At 43.6% G+C, this 16,705-nt stretch overlaps 1 protein-coding gene across 2 annotated transcripts in view; it reads right to left on the minus strand.

Annotated features, from left to right (window-relative positions):
* The window catches only part of LOC117368295 (tigger transposable element-derived protein 1-like), a 50,093-nt gene that overhangs the window by 25,529 nt on the left and 7,859 nt on the right, over nucleotides 1–16,705 (minus strand). For both annotated transcript variants that reach the window (XM_033961812.1, XM_033961811.1), the window contains exons 5-9: nucleotides 13,869–14,029; nucleotides 11,109–11,235; nucleotides 8,761–8,874; nucleotides 8,486–8,599; nucleotides 2,140–2,247 (exon numbers count right to left, since the gene is read on the minus strand). In XM_033961812.1, the coding sequence (XP_033817703.1) occupies nucleotides 2,140–2,247; nucleotides 8,486–8,599; nucleotides 8,761–8,874; nucleotides 11,109–11,235; nucleotides 13,869–14,029 (624 nt within the window). The remainder of the gene's footprint in view (nucleotides 1–2,139; nucleotides 2,248–8,485; nucleotides 8,600–8,760; nucleotides 8,875–11,108; nucleotides 11,236–13,868; nucleotides 14,030–16,705) is intronic.

A 16,705-nucleotide genomic window follows, 5' to 3' on the forward strand; every position in this document is an offset into this window, starting at 1 on the left:
GGGGATCTAGAATCAGAAAATAATATTAAATATTGAACTAAGGCCAGTACTGGGCAGACTTGCACGGTCTGTGTCTGTGTATGGCCGTTTGGTGGGGGATGGGCTGGGGAGGGCTTCAATGACTGGGAGGGTGTAGATGGGCTGGAGTAGGTTTTGACGGAGATTTCGGCAGTTGGAACCCAAGCACAGTACCGGGTAGAGCTTTGGATTCTTGCCCAGAAATAGCAAAGAAAAAAAAAAATTTAAATTGAATTAGGTTGGGCAGACTGAATGGACCATTCGGGTCTTTATCTGCCATCATCTACTATGTAATCTACTTTGAGCTTTTTAAGGTTTAGGCGGAACGGACTTATTGAAATTAAAATTAAATTAAAGAATTAAATAGCCTTGTAGCAGTGTTTCTCGGAGAATAAGGGGATCATAGCTGCCCCTGGAGGTGCCTGTGAGAGAAGACCAAGCAGGCAGCATCTTCCTTCACAGGTAACACCTGGGGCATCTAGGATTTCCCCTGTAGCAACAGTTCTCGGAGCATAAGGGAGATCCTAACTGCCCCAGGCAGTGCCTAGCAGGGAGGACGTTGCAGGTTCTGTCCTTTTTCCCAGGCACCTGCTGGGGCAACCATGTTCCTTATGCTCCGAGCACTGCCCCACCGATAGCACTGTGCCTCTGCCAGATGGCCCTGGCTCAGATCTCAGCGAGTGTGAGGAAGAGGAGGACTTTTAAACGCTGCCCCAGTGTGGGTGGCCAAAAGTCACTCTCTCTTTGCAGATAGGTTTCTAATGGTGATACCACTTAATTGTGTTTGTGCACGAGGATCAATTCCCACTTTAACTCTTATTTCACTACACTTTTGTGACCCTCCTGGAACACAGAAATACCTATTGTATCTAAATCTATGAGACCTGCAAGTCTGAGGACTATCGTAGTGGCGGACCTTTAGGTACAATAAGTTTTCCTCTGTTCCTGGAGAGCTCACTTACATTATAAAGGAGTTGGGGTGAGATTTGAAGCTGGGGCCATGCACCTGAAGTCCATTGCAGTGACCACAAGGCTACCCCTCTGCTCTGCTGTGTGCCCAGTTTGCTAACAATGCTGTCAGACAGACGTCCCCATGGCTTGATTTTCTGCATTTCTCCTTACGATGTTTTCGGTTACAAAATGGTACTTCCAGAAGGACATCGTTAGCGCAAAAACATTCTTATTTATTTCGAACCAGAACTTTAGATGTTTTTATGGTTTGATTATAGCTGTAAGAAAGACCTTTTTTTGTGAGTGTGCGTGTGAGACATTTTCAGCAAAACATTTCATTTCAGACTGATGATTTTTTGAAAACGCCTCTCCACATCTTAAAAGTACCGTATACGGTATTTTTTAACATAACATAACATTGTATTTCTATACCACATAACCGTACGTTCAATGCGGTTTACAAAAAGGGCCATAGAAAACTACTCAGACAAGTGCTTAGGGAAAAGATAAGACTTCAATTGAGTGAGAAGTAAGTAACAGTGAACCAAACACGGCAGTTCGGGTAGAGGAGTGATGGCATCGTGGTAGGGGAGATGAGGCATCTCTCCTGCTGCGATGCTTGCGGTGGGTAGGTTGCCGGGCCGCTGAGGCCCCTTTTACGGCACTTAGACCTGGTTTGACTATGTCTAAGTCAAAAAGGTCTAAGTGGCGACTAGGCAACCTGTAAATGTTTTGGTTATACCTGTTGTACGCCTAGGTGTAGGTCGGCCTACCTCCCGCCCACTGCCCGCCCTTTCCCCTCCTCTAAACACACCTCTTTTCTCTCTGTGCGTTTAGTGGCAGGGGAAAGGCCTAAGCTGTTTTTAGATACGTCTAAAAACCAGCTTTGGTTATGAGTACTTGGACGATCAGGCTTTTTGATCGTTCAAGTAGCCATTTAAGACACTTTTTAGACTTTTTTTTTTTTTTTTTTTTGATTATTACCCCCATAATGTTTACAGTGTACCTAGAAGCTTAAAAAAAAACCAACAAAAAACAGAATTCTAATTACTAAGAAGTAAAAATATAACTGAATTCATTAATAATACATTTTCACCATCTGTGTGAAAATTTAGAAAATACTCCACCATCACATAGCAAAGATTTTATTATAGGGAATTCTTGGCTCACCGCTCTTGGTATCAGTGTCTTCCTCTCCTCTCTCCAGCTGGTCACCAACAAGAACTTCTTCCACTTTCAGGTTCTCCGCTGTGTGGTCAGCAGTGACATTTTGGCTGCCTGTAAGAAAGAAAAGACAAATAACCAGGTTTTAAAGGAAAGCTTAAGCTCTAAGGGGGGATATTCTATAAACAGGTGCCGAAGTTCATCGAGAAACACCATTTAAAATGGTGAAAACAAGTAAAATTAAAGTGCCTAAATAAAAGACGCAGAATTGCAACTACATAGGCACTTTATGACGTATAACACCGGAAATAGCGTTGGGCGTCATAAAAGCGCCTATGGAGGCGAGACTCACAGCAAAGATAGGCACCAGAAATGTAGGCCCGGAAACCCCAGGCCTAAATTTCCAGTGCCTATCTTTCACGGAGGTATAGAAACGGAGATACGCCTATGCATTCCCCCCGGAAGGTCCCTCCTCTCAGAAACCGCCCGCAAACGCTCCTACAGCCACTTCATTCCCCAACTCTGGAACCAACTCCCCCCTCAACTCAGACTACAGAACTCACTAATGACATTCCGGAAAATGGTAAAGACCCTCCTCTTCAACTAAAGGTCACCCTCAGTCTACACCCAACCCCTTAAACCCCACCTCTACCCTTCTTCCTCCATTCTAATCTTCTGCCTAAATTTCTGTATAGTCCACTCTCAGCCTATACTCAAATAACTTGTATCTAAACTAAACTACTTATATTTAAACTACTGTTCTTAATTTGCTGTATAGTCCCTATATCTAAACTGCTGCACAGTCTCGTATGTCCAAGTATTTAAATCTACTGTATAATCTTGTATGTCCAATTCACTCCATTGTGAATGTTTACTTGTAAACCGTTCTGAGCTACTGGGAGGACGGGATAAAAATCTAAATAAATAAATATAGGATGCTTCACGTGACTGATACACCAACGGCGGCAACTTTTTGGGGTGGGAAAGTGATCCTTCAGCCTATCGGATCATATCCGGCCTCGGCCTATGCCCAATTCAAAAGCAGAACGTTTTGTGAATCCTGGTTGCGGGTCCTTCACCCGAGGAGCTCGCTGGTGTGTCTATGGACTGTCTGTGAGCAAGGCCAAGATTACATTTACAAAACTCTGGCATTTAAACATGAGCCCAATAAACCAGCTGGCTATAAAAAAAAAAAAAAAAATTAAAAGGTCAAATCACTCTGCTTTTCTGCATGAATAAAACGGGCAGCCACAAGCTACCTCTGCTGCTGGTTGGATGCTTTGAAAATCCATGATGCTCCAGTCACCCAAATAAATCAAATTTGCTATCATTTATAACATAGAAATATGACGGCAGATAAAGGCCAAATGGCCCATCCAGTCTGCCCATCCACCATCTTCTCCTCTTCCTAAGTAAAAATGCATGGATGACCAGTGCCAGTCATTTGTTCCATCTGTTCGGAAGTTTTTTTGCGTTCAAAGAAGCTTAAGGAAAGGGCACTCCTGTCACTCAGTAATTGTCCCACGCGTTCTCCAGCAGAGTCTTGTCTCGCAAACTTTTTTCTACCCCCCCGGCACATTAAACCCGGGCCCACGCGCAGGCTTGGACATCAACGCAATGACATCGCATGCACGCTTGACGTTATCACCTTGACGTCTGTGCATGAGCGGAGGCCCTCCGGACGTAGGCCCTGAGCTTGGGGACTTCCAAAATCCAGACAAAATGACGGGTTTCGGAAATCTCGCTATCTTCTAGTCCTAAAATTATTATGCCCGGCAGGGGGGGAGAGGAGGAGAGGAACCAACTGAATTTATTTTTTCCACTCAGAATCGTTAAGCTCTGGAACGCATTGCCAGAGGTTGTGGTAAGAGTGGTTGATCGCTGGAATAGTCTTCCACTACAGGTGATTGAGGCCAGCAGCGTGCCTGATTTTAAGGCCAAATGGGATCGGCACATGGGATCTATTCACAGGGCAAAGGTAGGGGAGGGACATTAGGATGGGCAGACTAGATGGGCCGTGGGCCCTTATCTGCCGTCTATTTCTATGTTTCTATGTTTTAAGAAAGGTTTGGACAATTTCCCCAGAGTGAGGCACAGTCAAGAACTTCAAACACAATTAATAATAATAATAATAATAATAATAACTTTATTTTTCTATACCGCCATAGTCAGATTGACTTCTAGGCGGTTTACATAGAAAGAAGGCTGGACAGATGTGAGGCCATTTCTGCCCTGGTTTCATCACAAGCTACCCTATATGTCCCCTCTTTAAAAATCATTGGTACTCGCCGTGACCTGATCTTCTCGGTTACAGCCCCAACTATTTGGAACTCACTCCCTCTATATTTACGACTTGAACAGGATTTGAAAAAATTTAAAAATAGCTTAAAGTGTCTTCTTTTTAAAGAAGCCTTTAACTAAAAGTTTATTTTCCGGTTGATTCCGAATTTCATTATCTTTTATTAAATTCAGATTATCTACCCCTTCTCTTTAGATTTTCCTGTTCTCAAATTCTTTTCCTCACCACCTTCCTTATGTACTAACCTAATCTGATTAATACATTTTTTTTTTTTTTAATTGTATTTTTTCTTTTTTCCTCCTTTCCTATTGTTTCATGTGGTTTGTTACCCCGGTTTGTTTTTTAATTTTAAAGTAATTATTTTTATTTACGATGTATTTGTGATTTAAGAAATCCAATTTTATTTCTTTGTAAAACGCTTTGTATCCTGAAAAGCGTTCAATCAAATAATATAATAAACTTGATAAACTTGATCAGAGAATCCTACCACTCCTGAATTTCTGAAAAAGCTGAATGGGAAAGAAAGTCAGGGGATGACGCAAAACAAATATCCATTGAAAACCGTTGGATGAGAAGCTGGAGTGATGCCTTTGCTCAAAAACAGTTCATCCAGTGACTCTGGGAGGAGTCAGCCTTTGACACAGACAGCACCAGTGTGTTTAGCCAGACAAACAAAAAGTCACCTATATCTACAATATGTTAAAAGACTTTGATAAGAAAGCCAACGATGGCGATGAGGATGTGGCCACTTCAAAAATTCTGCCTGTTGAAGCAATCCCTGCTCTTGATAACGTCATCAGATTTGTGGAGGAACAAGGGACAGAACCTTTGGCAAGAAAATAGCTTATCGCAAACTAAAAACGATAACCGAGTTAAACAATTAAGTGATGGCCAATTTAGCTTAGCCCTACATTCTCTGGTTTTTTTTTATGTTTATTTTGCAATTTGGAGAGAATAATAATAATCAGTAAATGTTTGTAGAAAAATATGGTTTGAAACAGAACTGAATCTTATTTTTCTAAAAGATTGTTGCAGATATACCGTATATCGTCTCTGTCATTATAAAACGAAAAGTTTTCACACTAGGCATTTGATGCTATTTTAATGTTGATCCAGTTATAAGCACTCCATTTATACAAGGACTCCCAACTACAGAATGAAACAGGGACAAATTTGTCCTCATCCCTAACATAGTAACATAGTAGATGACGGCAGATAAAGACCCGAATGGTCCATCCAGTCTGCCCAACCTGATTCAATTTAAATTTTTTTTTTCTTAGCTATTTCTGGGCAAGAATCCAAAGCTCTACCCGGTACTGTGCTTGGGTTCCAACTGCCGAAATCTCTGTTAAAACCTACTCCAGCCCATCTACACCCTCCCAGCCACTGAAGCCCTCCCCAGCCCATCCCCCACCAAACGGCCATACACAGACACAGACCGTGCAAGTCTGCCCAGTACTGGCCTTAGTTCAATATTTAATATTATTTTCTGATTCTAAATCTTCTATGTTCATCCCACGCTTCTTTGAACTCAGTCACTGTTTTCCTCTCCACCACCTCTCTCGGGAGCGCATTCCAGGCATCCTCCACCCTCTCCGTAAAGTAGAATTTCCTAACATTGCCCCTGAATCTACCACCCCTCAACCTCAAATTATGTCCTCTGGTTTTACCATTTTCCTTTCTCTGGAAAAGATTTTGTTCTACGTTAATACCCTTCAAGTATTTGAACGTCTGAATCATATCTCCCCTGTCCCTCCTTTCCTCTAGGGCAGGGGTGTCAAAGTCCCTCCTCGAGGGCCGCAATCCAGTCGGGTTTTCAGGATTTCCCCAATGAATATGCATTGAAAGCAGTGCATGCACATAGATCTCATGCATATTCATTGGGGAAATCCTGAAAACCCGACTGGATTCCGGCCCTCGAGGACCGACTTTGACACCTGTGCTCTAGGGTATACATATTCAGGGCTTCCAGTCTCTCCTCATACATCGTCTGGCGCAAGCCTCCTATCATTTTCGTCGCCCTCCGCTTCATGTCTTCTTATGACCTTCGCCAGATACCATCTCTCTCCATCCCTGTACCTGTGAGTTCTGTCCCATCCCTGTTAGCTCTGTCCTCATCTGCACAAGCCTCAAACACCTTAAAATCGTAAGTGCTTGAGGTTCGTGAGAATGAGGACAGAGCTTGCAGGGATGGGGCAGTGACAGGGATAGAACTCGTGGGGATGGGACGGGACTGGCGAAAGATCCTGCAGGGAGGGGGACAAATTTGTCTCCCTGTCATTCGTATTAACGGTGCGCCGCTGTACTCTTCATCTGAAATGCACAACTGCTCTGGATCCTCTTGGTGGCGGCAGGGACTGTTTTTATGGTGTCAGGTCAAAAGCGCGCCGGGTACAAGGGCGCACGCTGACAACTGAGCACAACGCGGAGGCGTGCGCCGAAGAAAATGACTGTTTAAAAGGGCTCCGACGGGGGTGTGTGGGGAGGTCATCCTGCCATTGTATCGAGCAATGGTGCGACCACATCTGGAATACTGTGTCCAATACTGGTCGCCGTACCTTAGGAAAGACATGGCGATGCTTGAGAGGGTCCAGAGGAGAGCAACTAGGATGATAAAGGGAATGGAGAACCTTTCATATGCCGAAAGGTTGGACAAACTGGGGCTCTTTACCCTGGAAAAGCGGAGACTGAGAGGAGACATGATACAGACGTATAAAATCATGAGAGGCATAGAGAGGGTGGAGAGGGGCAGATTCTTCAGACTAGCGGGGACAACAAAAACAAGAGGTCACTCAGAAAAACTGAGAGGGGACAGATTCAAAACGAATGCAAGGAAGTTTTTCTTCACTCAGAGGGTGGTGGACACCTGAAACACGCTTCCAAATGAGGTAATAGGACAGAGTACAATACTGGGTTTCAAAAAGGGACTGAAGGGGATTGCAGGGTATAGATAGAAGGTTACACTACAGGACAAAAGCGAAAAGCATAAGTGAGTTTTAGGGTAGGAGCACTATCAGGTCCTGGACCTGAGGGGCCGCCGCGTGAGCGGACTGCCGGGCACGATGGACCTCCGGTCTGACCCGACAGAGGCAAGTCTTATGTTCTTATGTTCTTATACAGATCGCGCCGCGTTGTGGGGGCGTTTGGGGGGTTGTAACCCCCACATTTTACTGAAAACTTCACTTTTTCCCTAAAAAACAGGGAAACAGTTAAGTTTCCAGTATAATGAGGGCGGTTACAACCCCCCAAGCCCCCACAACGCCACTGCGATCTGTATTAAGTAAAGTGGGGGGGGGGGTTCCCCAACAAAACCCCCCGTCAGAGCCCCTAAAAACACTCTTTTTCTTCGGCGCGCGCTTCCATCTTGCGCTCAGTTGTCGGCGCGCGCCTTTGTCTTCGGCGGTTTTGTCTATGAACCGTTTTTATTTTTTTTTTTCTCCTAATTCTTTGCCGATTCAGCTTTAATTTTGTCATTCCTCGGGTCTCTTTAGAACTACACCTCACCATTAGGCTTCTTTATCATTAAAATTCCTCATTGGCAAATTTTCTTGCCCACTTTGAATCTTGGCTCCATTCGGCCTGCAACTGTTCACAACCTCCCTTATTTCCTATTGTTAAGGATAATACTGGGACATTCTCATTAAATCACTTCATTTTACAATCTTCTTAACTGGTATTTTGACCCTTCATACCCTTGAGCCACATAAGGGCCAATGAACTAAATAAAGCTCTGATTTGCATTAACTCATCAGCAAAGGCAAATCCTCCATTTCTTAGTCAAACTGTGCCATGTTCAACAGATGTGTTCCCCTGCAAGTTTGCAGCAGCCTGTCTATCTCCGCCAACCCATTCAACAATACAGATTTCTCAACCCCAAGACACTGTAGGACAAAGGATTTTCAGACCTGATTCCATCCCCCAGGACACCTACCTCCATCAGGTACCTCCTCCGTCTCCAAAGGCAGGAAAATAGACAGTTGGAGCAGGAGAGAGGATGACGGCCCCTTATTTCTTAATGGTCCTGGCTCACCTTAGGAGGAATCTTATACTTACTTGTTACAGGAAGGCGAGTCTGTTCAGATGTCTCCGATTCAGGAGGATCCGCAAAGGGGAGATCTTCCTCTTGTTTAATGTTCAGTGTGAACACGGACGTTACAACCGGAAGGCCTGTGATGAGAAAACACATCTAGAAGGATTCACCAAGAAACTATATAATAATTACTGTGGTTAATGGATTTTAAGTCTCCAAATGTTTGATGTCGATGTCAATAACCCATCTCCTCCGATCTGAAAATGCAGAACCTTTTAAATTCAAATCATTTACTTACTCCTGGGAGGGTCATTTGGCTTTTCTTTTCCCTCCCGCTCAAATTGTTGAGTGAAATGTTTCTCATCTTCCTTTTTAATCTTGAATAGAACATCAGGATTAACAATTGAATAACCTGTCAATAAGGAGGAGGAAAAGGACATCTATCAGATATTGTACCACGCATCTCCTACTGTTTTGCAAGGCTTTTTTTGAGATTTATCAACCCAGAAGGAGTTTGAGATCGGATTGGGTCCTGCGGCAACAAGGGTCCCGCGGCAATAAGGGGGCATCCGTGGAAAATCAGGGGCGGGAAACTGCACGGGGACACCAGGAAATTCTTTTTCACTGAAAGGGTGGTTGATTGCTGGAATAGTCTTCCACTTCAGGTTATTGAGGCCAGCAGCGTGCCTGATTTTAAGGCCAAATGGGATAGACACGTGGGATCTATTCACAGAGAAAGGTAGGGGAGGGTCATTGGGGTGGGCAGACTAGATGGGCCGTGGCCCTTATCTGCCGTCTATTTCTATGTTTCTATGTTGTTGGGGGTGGGGGGAGGTGTAAAGCTTTGGAATACCTTGCCAGGAGTTCTGCGCTTATGTGCAGTCAGGTTGGGTTTCAAACGCAATTGTTTGTAAATGCTTTCTTATGATGAGATACTGTGTGGTGGTGTAATTACAAGTTTATTTAAAATTTGTTAAATCGCCTATACATAGTTTCTAGGTGGTTTACAGTTAAAATTAGCAGGTATCTTTACAATGACCAATACATTTAAGAACAATAAAAGTGATATATTGACTTACTTGTACAATAGGATAAGAGGGGAGAACTACAATATTGGATAGAAAAGAAACAATTAGGGTAAAAACAGTAGAATTTTTTTTTTTAATGCTCTGCTAAAAAAAAAAAAGGGGGGGGGCAATCTCAGTAAATTAGAATAATAATATCCTGCAAATGCTTTATTAGATAGATATTTTGGATCTTATAACAAAGTTTTTTTTACGTATTGAACATGTATGTTCTGTTTAATATTTATGACTTATGTAAACCGTATAGGATTTATAGAGTATATATATTTTAAAATAAATGTTTTTTGTAGACCCCCCCTGGGGAGCAGTGGATGAGTGTGTGCAGGGGTCTGACAAAGCTTGGAGAAACTTAAAATCATATCATAGAGCTTTTCAGATACGGACATTTCTCTTCATGACCCTCCTAGGTGGAGGTATTTCAGGTGCAATTCTCAAGTTACCATCTGAAGGAGTTACACGTTGTATAGTATATATAGTCTTAATAATCCTTTAAATTTTTGTGAATCACACTAAACTTGTATAAACTCTTGGCTAAAGCACAAGTTGATATATCCAAATGAATATAATGGAGAACTACAAACGATCTCAAGCGCTCACAGCTAAAAGCCCGATATATGTTTCAAGCTAATAACCACAGGATGAGCTATCATTGATCTTATATGTTCTCTTTTTCAATCTTTTGAATACTTAAATACTTTGCAAGTCTTATTTTAACTTGTATACTGGTCTTCATTAATTTATTTCTTTAACTGTACTTTTCCATTTTAAAATAAAATTTATGAAGTACTTAGCTTCACAACGACGGAAGATCTCCGTTTCGCTCATATAATTAGAGGAGCTTCATCAGGAAAACCGCCAGCAATAACACTCTTGATACTGGCGACATTGTAAAGACAAAATTCCGAAGAATAACAAGAAGCTCGGTATGCTCAGATCCAATCTGCCGGTGATAAATAAGACAGGCAGATTGGATCTGAGCATACCGAGCTTTTAGCAGTGAGGTCTTTCACTGGCTCCTGTTGGATCTGTGATGAAATCAGAAGCCAGGTTCTAAACTTCAGACACCCATGGTATCTGAGCCCTATGTTATTTGTACTCCTGATTCCATAATGTGCCTTTGTGGTCAGTGGCATAGCAAGTGGGGGGGAGAGGAGAGTGGACCGCCTCGGGTGCTGACTTGGCGGGGGCACCAGCGTCTCTCCTCGTCTCCCTCCCAGATGGGGTGGGCCTCTGAAGGGCTCCCCCCACCTCTACCTCTTCAAATTTTCGCCAGCAGCGAGCAGGCTGTCCTACTTGCTGCACATACCAGCCTCATCCCTCACTCTGATGTCACTTCCTGTTCACGGGGCCAGGAAGTGATGTCAAGGAAGGCTCAGCCGGCATAAGCAGTGGGTATGCCGACGAAGATGTGAAGAGATATAGGAGGGTGTGGTAATGTCAGAGCTGCAGAGAAGAGCGCATCGGGGGACACACAGGACAGCGATGCCAGGCACCTCTGCTCCAGCCACCAACTTCCCCGCTACACACTGTGTGTGGTAGATAATAGAGAACACATATTTACCTTGTGATGTGAGAATGTCATGAATCTCCTTGATGGCCTTCTTGTACAGTTCCTTCTGCCGTTCTCCCAGAATGCTCCACTCCACATCCAAGAAATAAGCAGCAACATCCTTGAAAGTGACCGATGCCTGGAAGAGAAAACAGGACACCCTAAGTCAAAGGGTCATTATTTTTTTCATTTTATTAAATTTATACCCACTTATCGTACAGTACTTCTAGACAGTTTAAATAACAATCCAGCAAAGAAAGCACAAAGGGCCAGATTCTGCAATGGGTGCCTCCCAAAGTGGCACAGGCCACGTGTTAATCTCGCACCAGCATTGGTTGTAGAATCAGAGCCACGTCCAACATGGACGCTAGAAAGGTAGTCCAGGGTTTTGAAGGCCTACATTTCCCGCGGCTATGCTTGCTACTATGGAAGCGTCTAAGGACGCCCAAGGACATTTCAGGTGTTAAAACACGTCTTCTTCGACTTTAGGCTCTGTAGATGCGATTAGGGCACCAGTTTGGATAGGCGACTACATTTTTTGGGGGGGGACTTTTAAGGTAGGTTTTGTTGATTAAGTTAGGCGCCTACTGCCACCTAATACGAAGCGCTGTTTGTAGAATCGTCTCTCAGAGCCTCAATGAACAGGGACTTATCTTTATTGACTCAACACAAGCCGTGTTTTGGTGTACTGGACTGGTTTTTGGACTGGAAGAACGTCACCAGTGGGGTGCCGCAGGGCTCGATTCTTGGAACCATGCTCTTCAACATCTTTATAAATGATCTGGACATAGGTACGATGAGTGAGGTGATTAAATTTGCGGATGATACGAAGTTATTCAGAGTAGTGAAGATGCAGGGGGATTGCATAGATCTGCAAAGTGACATAATCAGGCTCGAGAAATGGGCATTAACATGGCAGATGAGGTTCAATGTGGATAAGTGTAAAGTGATGCATGTCGGTAACAAAAATCTCATGCACGAATACAGGATATCCGGGACGGTACTTGGAGACCTCCCAGGAAAGAGACTTGGGAGTTCTGATCGATAAGTCGATGAAGCCGTCCACACAATGTGCGGCGGTGGCGAAAAGGGCAAACAGAATGCTAGGAATGATAAAGAAGGGGATCTCGAACAGATCGGAGAAGTTTATCATGCCGCTGTACCGGACCATGGTGCGCCCTCACCTGGAGTACTGTGTCCAGCACTACATGAAGAATCTCTCTTCCCCATTTCCCTTCAGCATCTTCTCCCCACTCTCTCATTTCCATTTCCCTTCAGCGTCTTCTCCCCACTCTCTCTTCCCCATGTCCCTTCAGCGTCTTCTCCCCATTCTGTCTTCCCCATGTCCTTTCAGCATCTTCTCCCCACTCTGTTTTACCCATTTCCCTTCAAGTTTCAAGTTTATTAAATTGTTTGATTAAACGCTTTTCCAATTTCAAAGCGTTTTACAAAATTAAAAACAGAGTTTAAAAACAAAACTAACTTATACATAATGTTATACTACACGAACTAGGGTAACAACCTTTGGACAAAAAGAAAACTAGAAACAGTGGGAAAATAGGGAAGAAATACAATTTTTGTTTAAAGAGAACATAAAAGGAAAACACATTAGGGAGGTAAGGAAAATAAAAAGGCATAAAATGTCATTATAAAAGTATAAAGGTATATGTTTAAAGGGAAAAGAAGTTAACTGATGTTATTGCTCAGGAATTAACTGAAATAATTAAAAAAGAGAAGTATCAGTTAAATGCTTCTTTAAAAAGAAGACACTTTAAGTTCTTTTTAAAAGTTTGCAAATCTTGTTCTAATCTTAAATACAAAGGGAGAGAATTCCATAACATTGGGGCAGTGACAGAGAAAATTGAAGCACGGCGAGTTCCAATAATTTTCAGTGAAGGAACATTAAGGGTCGATTGAGAGGCTGATCTGAGAACTCTGGATGAACTGTAAGGAATCAGGAGCCTATCTATAAAAGCAGGAGCCTATCTATAAAAGCAGCGTCTGTTCCTCTCCACCCCACCTTTCCTCCCTTTCTCCCTCCCTGCCCCTTACCTTTGTGGCGCTTTCACCCCCCCCTAGCAGCGAGAACATCTCTTAGCTGCTTCCGCCATGCACCCGCGCCCCCCCACCCCCGGACAACAGGCCTGGTCCGACAACTGTGCCAACAAACCTCCCTGCCCTTTGACTTCGTGGATGGCGATTTCTAAACTGCCTTCTTACAGCAGCTGGAGCGTTGAAGTTGCATATTGCTGCTGGAAAGGTCGTCTCTGATGCAACTTCCGGTTGCATCAGAGATGACCTTTACGGCAGCCACACGCAGCTTTAACGCTCCGGCTGCAAGGGGCGGTGAATGGCCTTGTCCCCGTAGCCACGGTGAACACAGTTTTTTTCCCACCGTGTCATTCTCTACGCTATATGTTAAAAAGGAATTGAGTCAAACAATAAAAATTCAGAAGGAAAGAGAATGCAACATGTAATCGTTATGGATAGAGAGAAGTCAGAAATAGAAAGAAGATTATGAAAACTGACAAAGGATGAGAAGATGAAGGGAAGAGAGAGACATGCAATAATGGCAGGAGAGAATAAGAGAGAAGGAATGAAAGGCACAGAAAAGGAGTACAGAATGAAGAGAAAATTAAAAATAAGAAAAATAGAACAAACATATTATATATACAACAAAGGTTAAATGTCAGAGATTGTGATTATAACACCCCATCCACACTATGCCTGGTCCAGAGTAGACATCTTTCTTGTGGGAAAAGTTAATATTACCTCATTATCAGCCTTTATCCAAGTTGCATCACGTGCATCCCGCAGTTCCTCACATGAGCCTGTGGGGATCAGATTTCCTCTTTCCTCAGATTCCTTAGGCTCAGTCTTGAATCTCTCTCGCTCAAATCGGATTAAAATGTCAGGCGTGACACTGTGGGAGCCTGTTATAGGAAAAAGATATTACACAATATGCTTATTTGCTTGCTTTTTTTTAGCCCGTCCTCCCAAAAGAGCCCGGGACAGTATCAAGATAGTAAAAACACATACTCTTACATTACACTGGAGTTTTCTATCCCGCCAATACCTTTCAGTTCTAGGAGATTTACAAAAGAATTGGTCTGGGCATTCCCAGGGAGATTACAAGGTTGATAGAGATATGAGGAATACTGTTTTCCAACTGAGATGTTTGAGATGAAGTTGAGAGTGGATCATAGTGGAAAGTACATTATTAGGTTCATAGACAAAACCGCGGAAGACAAAGGCGCGCGCCGACAACTGAGCGCAAGACGGAGGCGCGCGCCAAAGAAAATGACAGTTTTTAGGGGCTCCGACAGGGGTTTTTGTTGGGGAGCCCCCCCACTTTACTTAATACAGATCGCGGCGGCGTTGTGGGTGGTTTGTAACCCCCCTCATTATACTGTAAACTTAATTTTTTCCCTGTTTTTAGGGAAAAAGTGAAGTTTTCAGTAAAATGTGGGGGTTACAACCCCCCAAACCCCCCACAACGCCCCCACAACGCGGCGCGATCTGTATAAAGTAAAGTGTGGGGGGGTTCCCCACACACACACCCCCGTCGGAGCCCCTAAAAACAATTATTTCCTTTGGCGCGCACCTCCGCGCTGCGCTCAGTTGTCCGCGCACGCCTTTGTCTTCCGCGGTTTTGACCTGACACCACATTATTAAGGTCCCAAACCACCAGAGGAGGCTTGAGAGGTTGCTTGTTTCATGAATCTGGATACCAAAGGATGTACAGACAGTGGCTTTTTATCTAGTGGTGTATGAAAAACACTAAGAGCACTGGGATAGACTCTGATTGAAGTGGTTTTGAGACCAGAGTTGGAAAGGTGTAGAAGAAAGTCCAGAACTAATGGGAGAGGACAAGATATCAGGTCGAGCAAAGGAAGATTGCACACCAGATTGTGAAGCGAGTCCACTTGAAATGATAGCAACGCTGTGTGGAAAGTTTTCTAGAAGCTCCCATTTGTTTTAAAAGTATTACCATGCAACTTCATTGAGTATCCCCTAATCTTAGTACCTTGCAAAAGAACAATTGAATCATGTTTGCCTGTTCTACACCATTCCACATTTTGTAGACCTCTATCATATCCCCCTTCAGTCATCTCTTTTTCCAAGCAGGTTAGAATTAGCCTTCGGTATTACAAATTTAGGGACATTTACAGTTTTCAATTTATACGTCAGAGTCTACAGCTGCAGATATTTTCATGTAAAAGATAAGTTTTCACAGCCTTCCTGAAGCTAATGATCTGGTAAATGGTGGGGATTTGGTTCCAAAGTTTAGGTAAGAAGTGAGAATAAAATTCACCTGCGGGCACCCTCTAGGTCAGCAGTCTTCATTGCAAGGCCCGTGAGTCAATGGCGGCCCTCTGAGACCTCTGTGGTGGCCTGCAGAGTCCGCACAGATCATCATCTCCCCCATCAGGAACCAGGCACTTTTGTTTCCAGTGCTTCAGTCTTGCACTCTTCGGGCTGCGGGCAGCGTGAATAAAGTAAACACGCTGTCTTCGGCGGTCCCGGAAGCTTTCCCTCTGTTACAGCTTCCTATCGAGGGGACAGGGTGCCAATGGCGTAGTAAGAAGGGCAGAGGGGTGGATCACCCCGGGCACCATCTTCACGGAGGGCACTGGCGTCGGCGCCTTTCCTCCTCTCTGGCCCCCTGCATACCTTTTTAAATGTTTGCCGGCACGAGCAGCATGTTCCATTTGCTGCTCGTGCCAGCCTCGGCTACCTTTTGATGTCACTTCCTGGTCTCTGGCAGTGTTCAAGGCCCAGTTAAAAGCCCGCCTCTTTTGAGAGTGCTTTCGACGCCTAACTCCACTCACTTTGGGTTCTGCATCTGTCCAAGTTAGATTGTAAGCTCTTCCGAGCAGGGACCATCTATAAATGTCAAAATGTACGCCTTTCAGTGCTATATAAGTGATAAGTAGTAGTAGAAGAAGCAATATGTGTTTAGATCTGCATCTCCAAATACCTGTTACTTGACGCCGTTGCTCTCATTCAACATCAAGTTACGTAAAGCAGCCATTTCACAATTTGCCAATTAAAGGGTTAAGTAGTTTAGGCTCAGATATAATCGGATCTTCGCAATACACTCTGGGACCTTTGGTCCAAAAAGGAAGTTACCAGAGAGCCTGTACGTTATCAATATGATGCTGTTTTCATAGGTATCTCCACCAATACAGAGCCAAAAAAGGGGGTGCTGCTGCACTGATCATCATCAGAAATTTATTCCAGCAATACCCTGATATTTTCATACTGTGGTGAGCAACTCCTTTCTCAAGAGCTACAAACAGCTCTGTTGTAGATACTTCATGAAATATAAAAAAACCCAAGAAGAGGAGAGCAGAAAGGACTACAGGGTGAAACTGAAAGAAGCCAAGAGAGAGATACGTTTGGCGAAGGCACAGGCGGAAGAACAAATGGCTAAAAATGTAAAAAAGGGAGATAAAAATTTTTTCAGATATATTAGTGAAAGGAGGAAGATAAAAAATGGAATTGCTAGGCTAAAAGATGCTGGGAACAAATATGTGGAGAGTGATGAGGAGAAAGCAAATGTGCTAAACAAATACTTCTGTTCTGTGTTCACAGAAGAAAATCCT

Source organism: Geotrypetes seraphini, chromosome 10 (assembly GCF_902459505.1).
Source record: "Geotrypetes seraphini chromosome 10, aGeoSer1.1, whole genome shotgun sequence".
Taxonomy (NCBI): domain Eukaryota; kingdom Metazoa; phylum Chordata; class Amphibia; order Gymnophiona; family Dermophiidae; genus Geotrypetes; species Geotrypetes seraphini.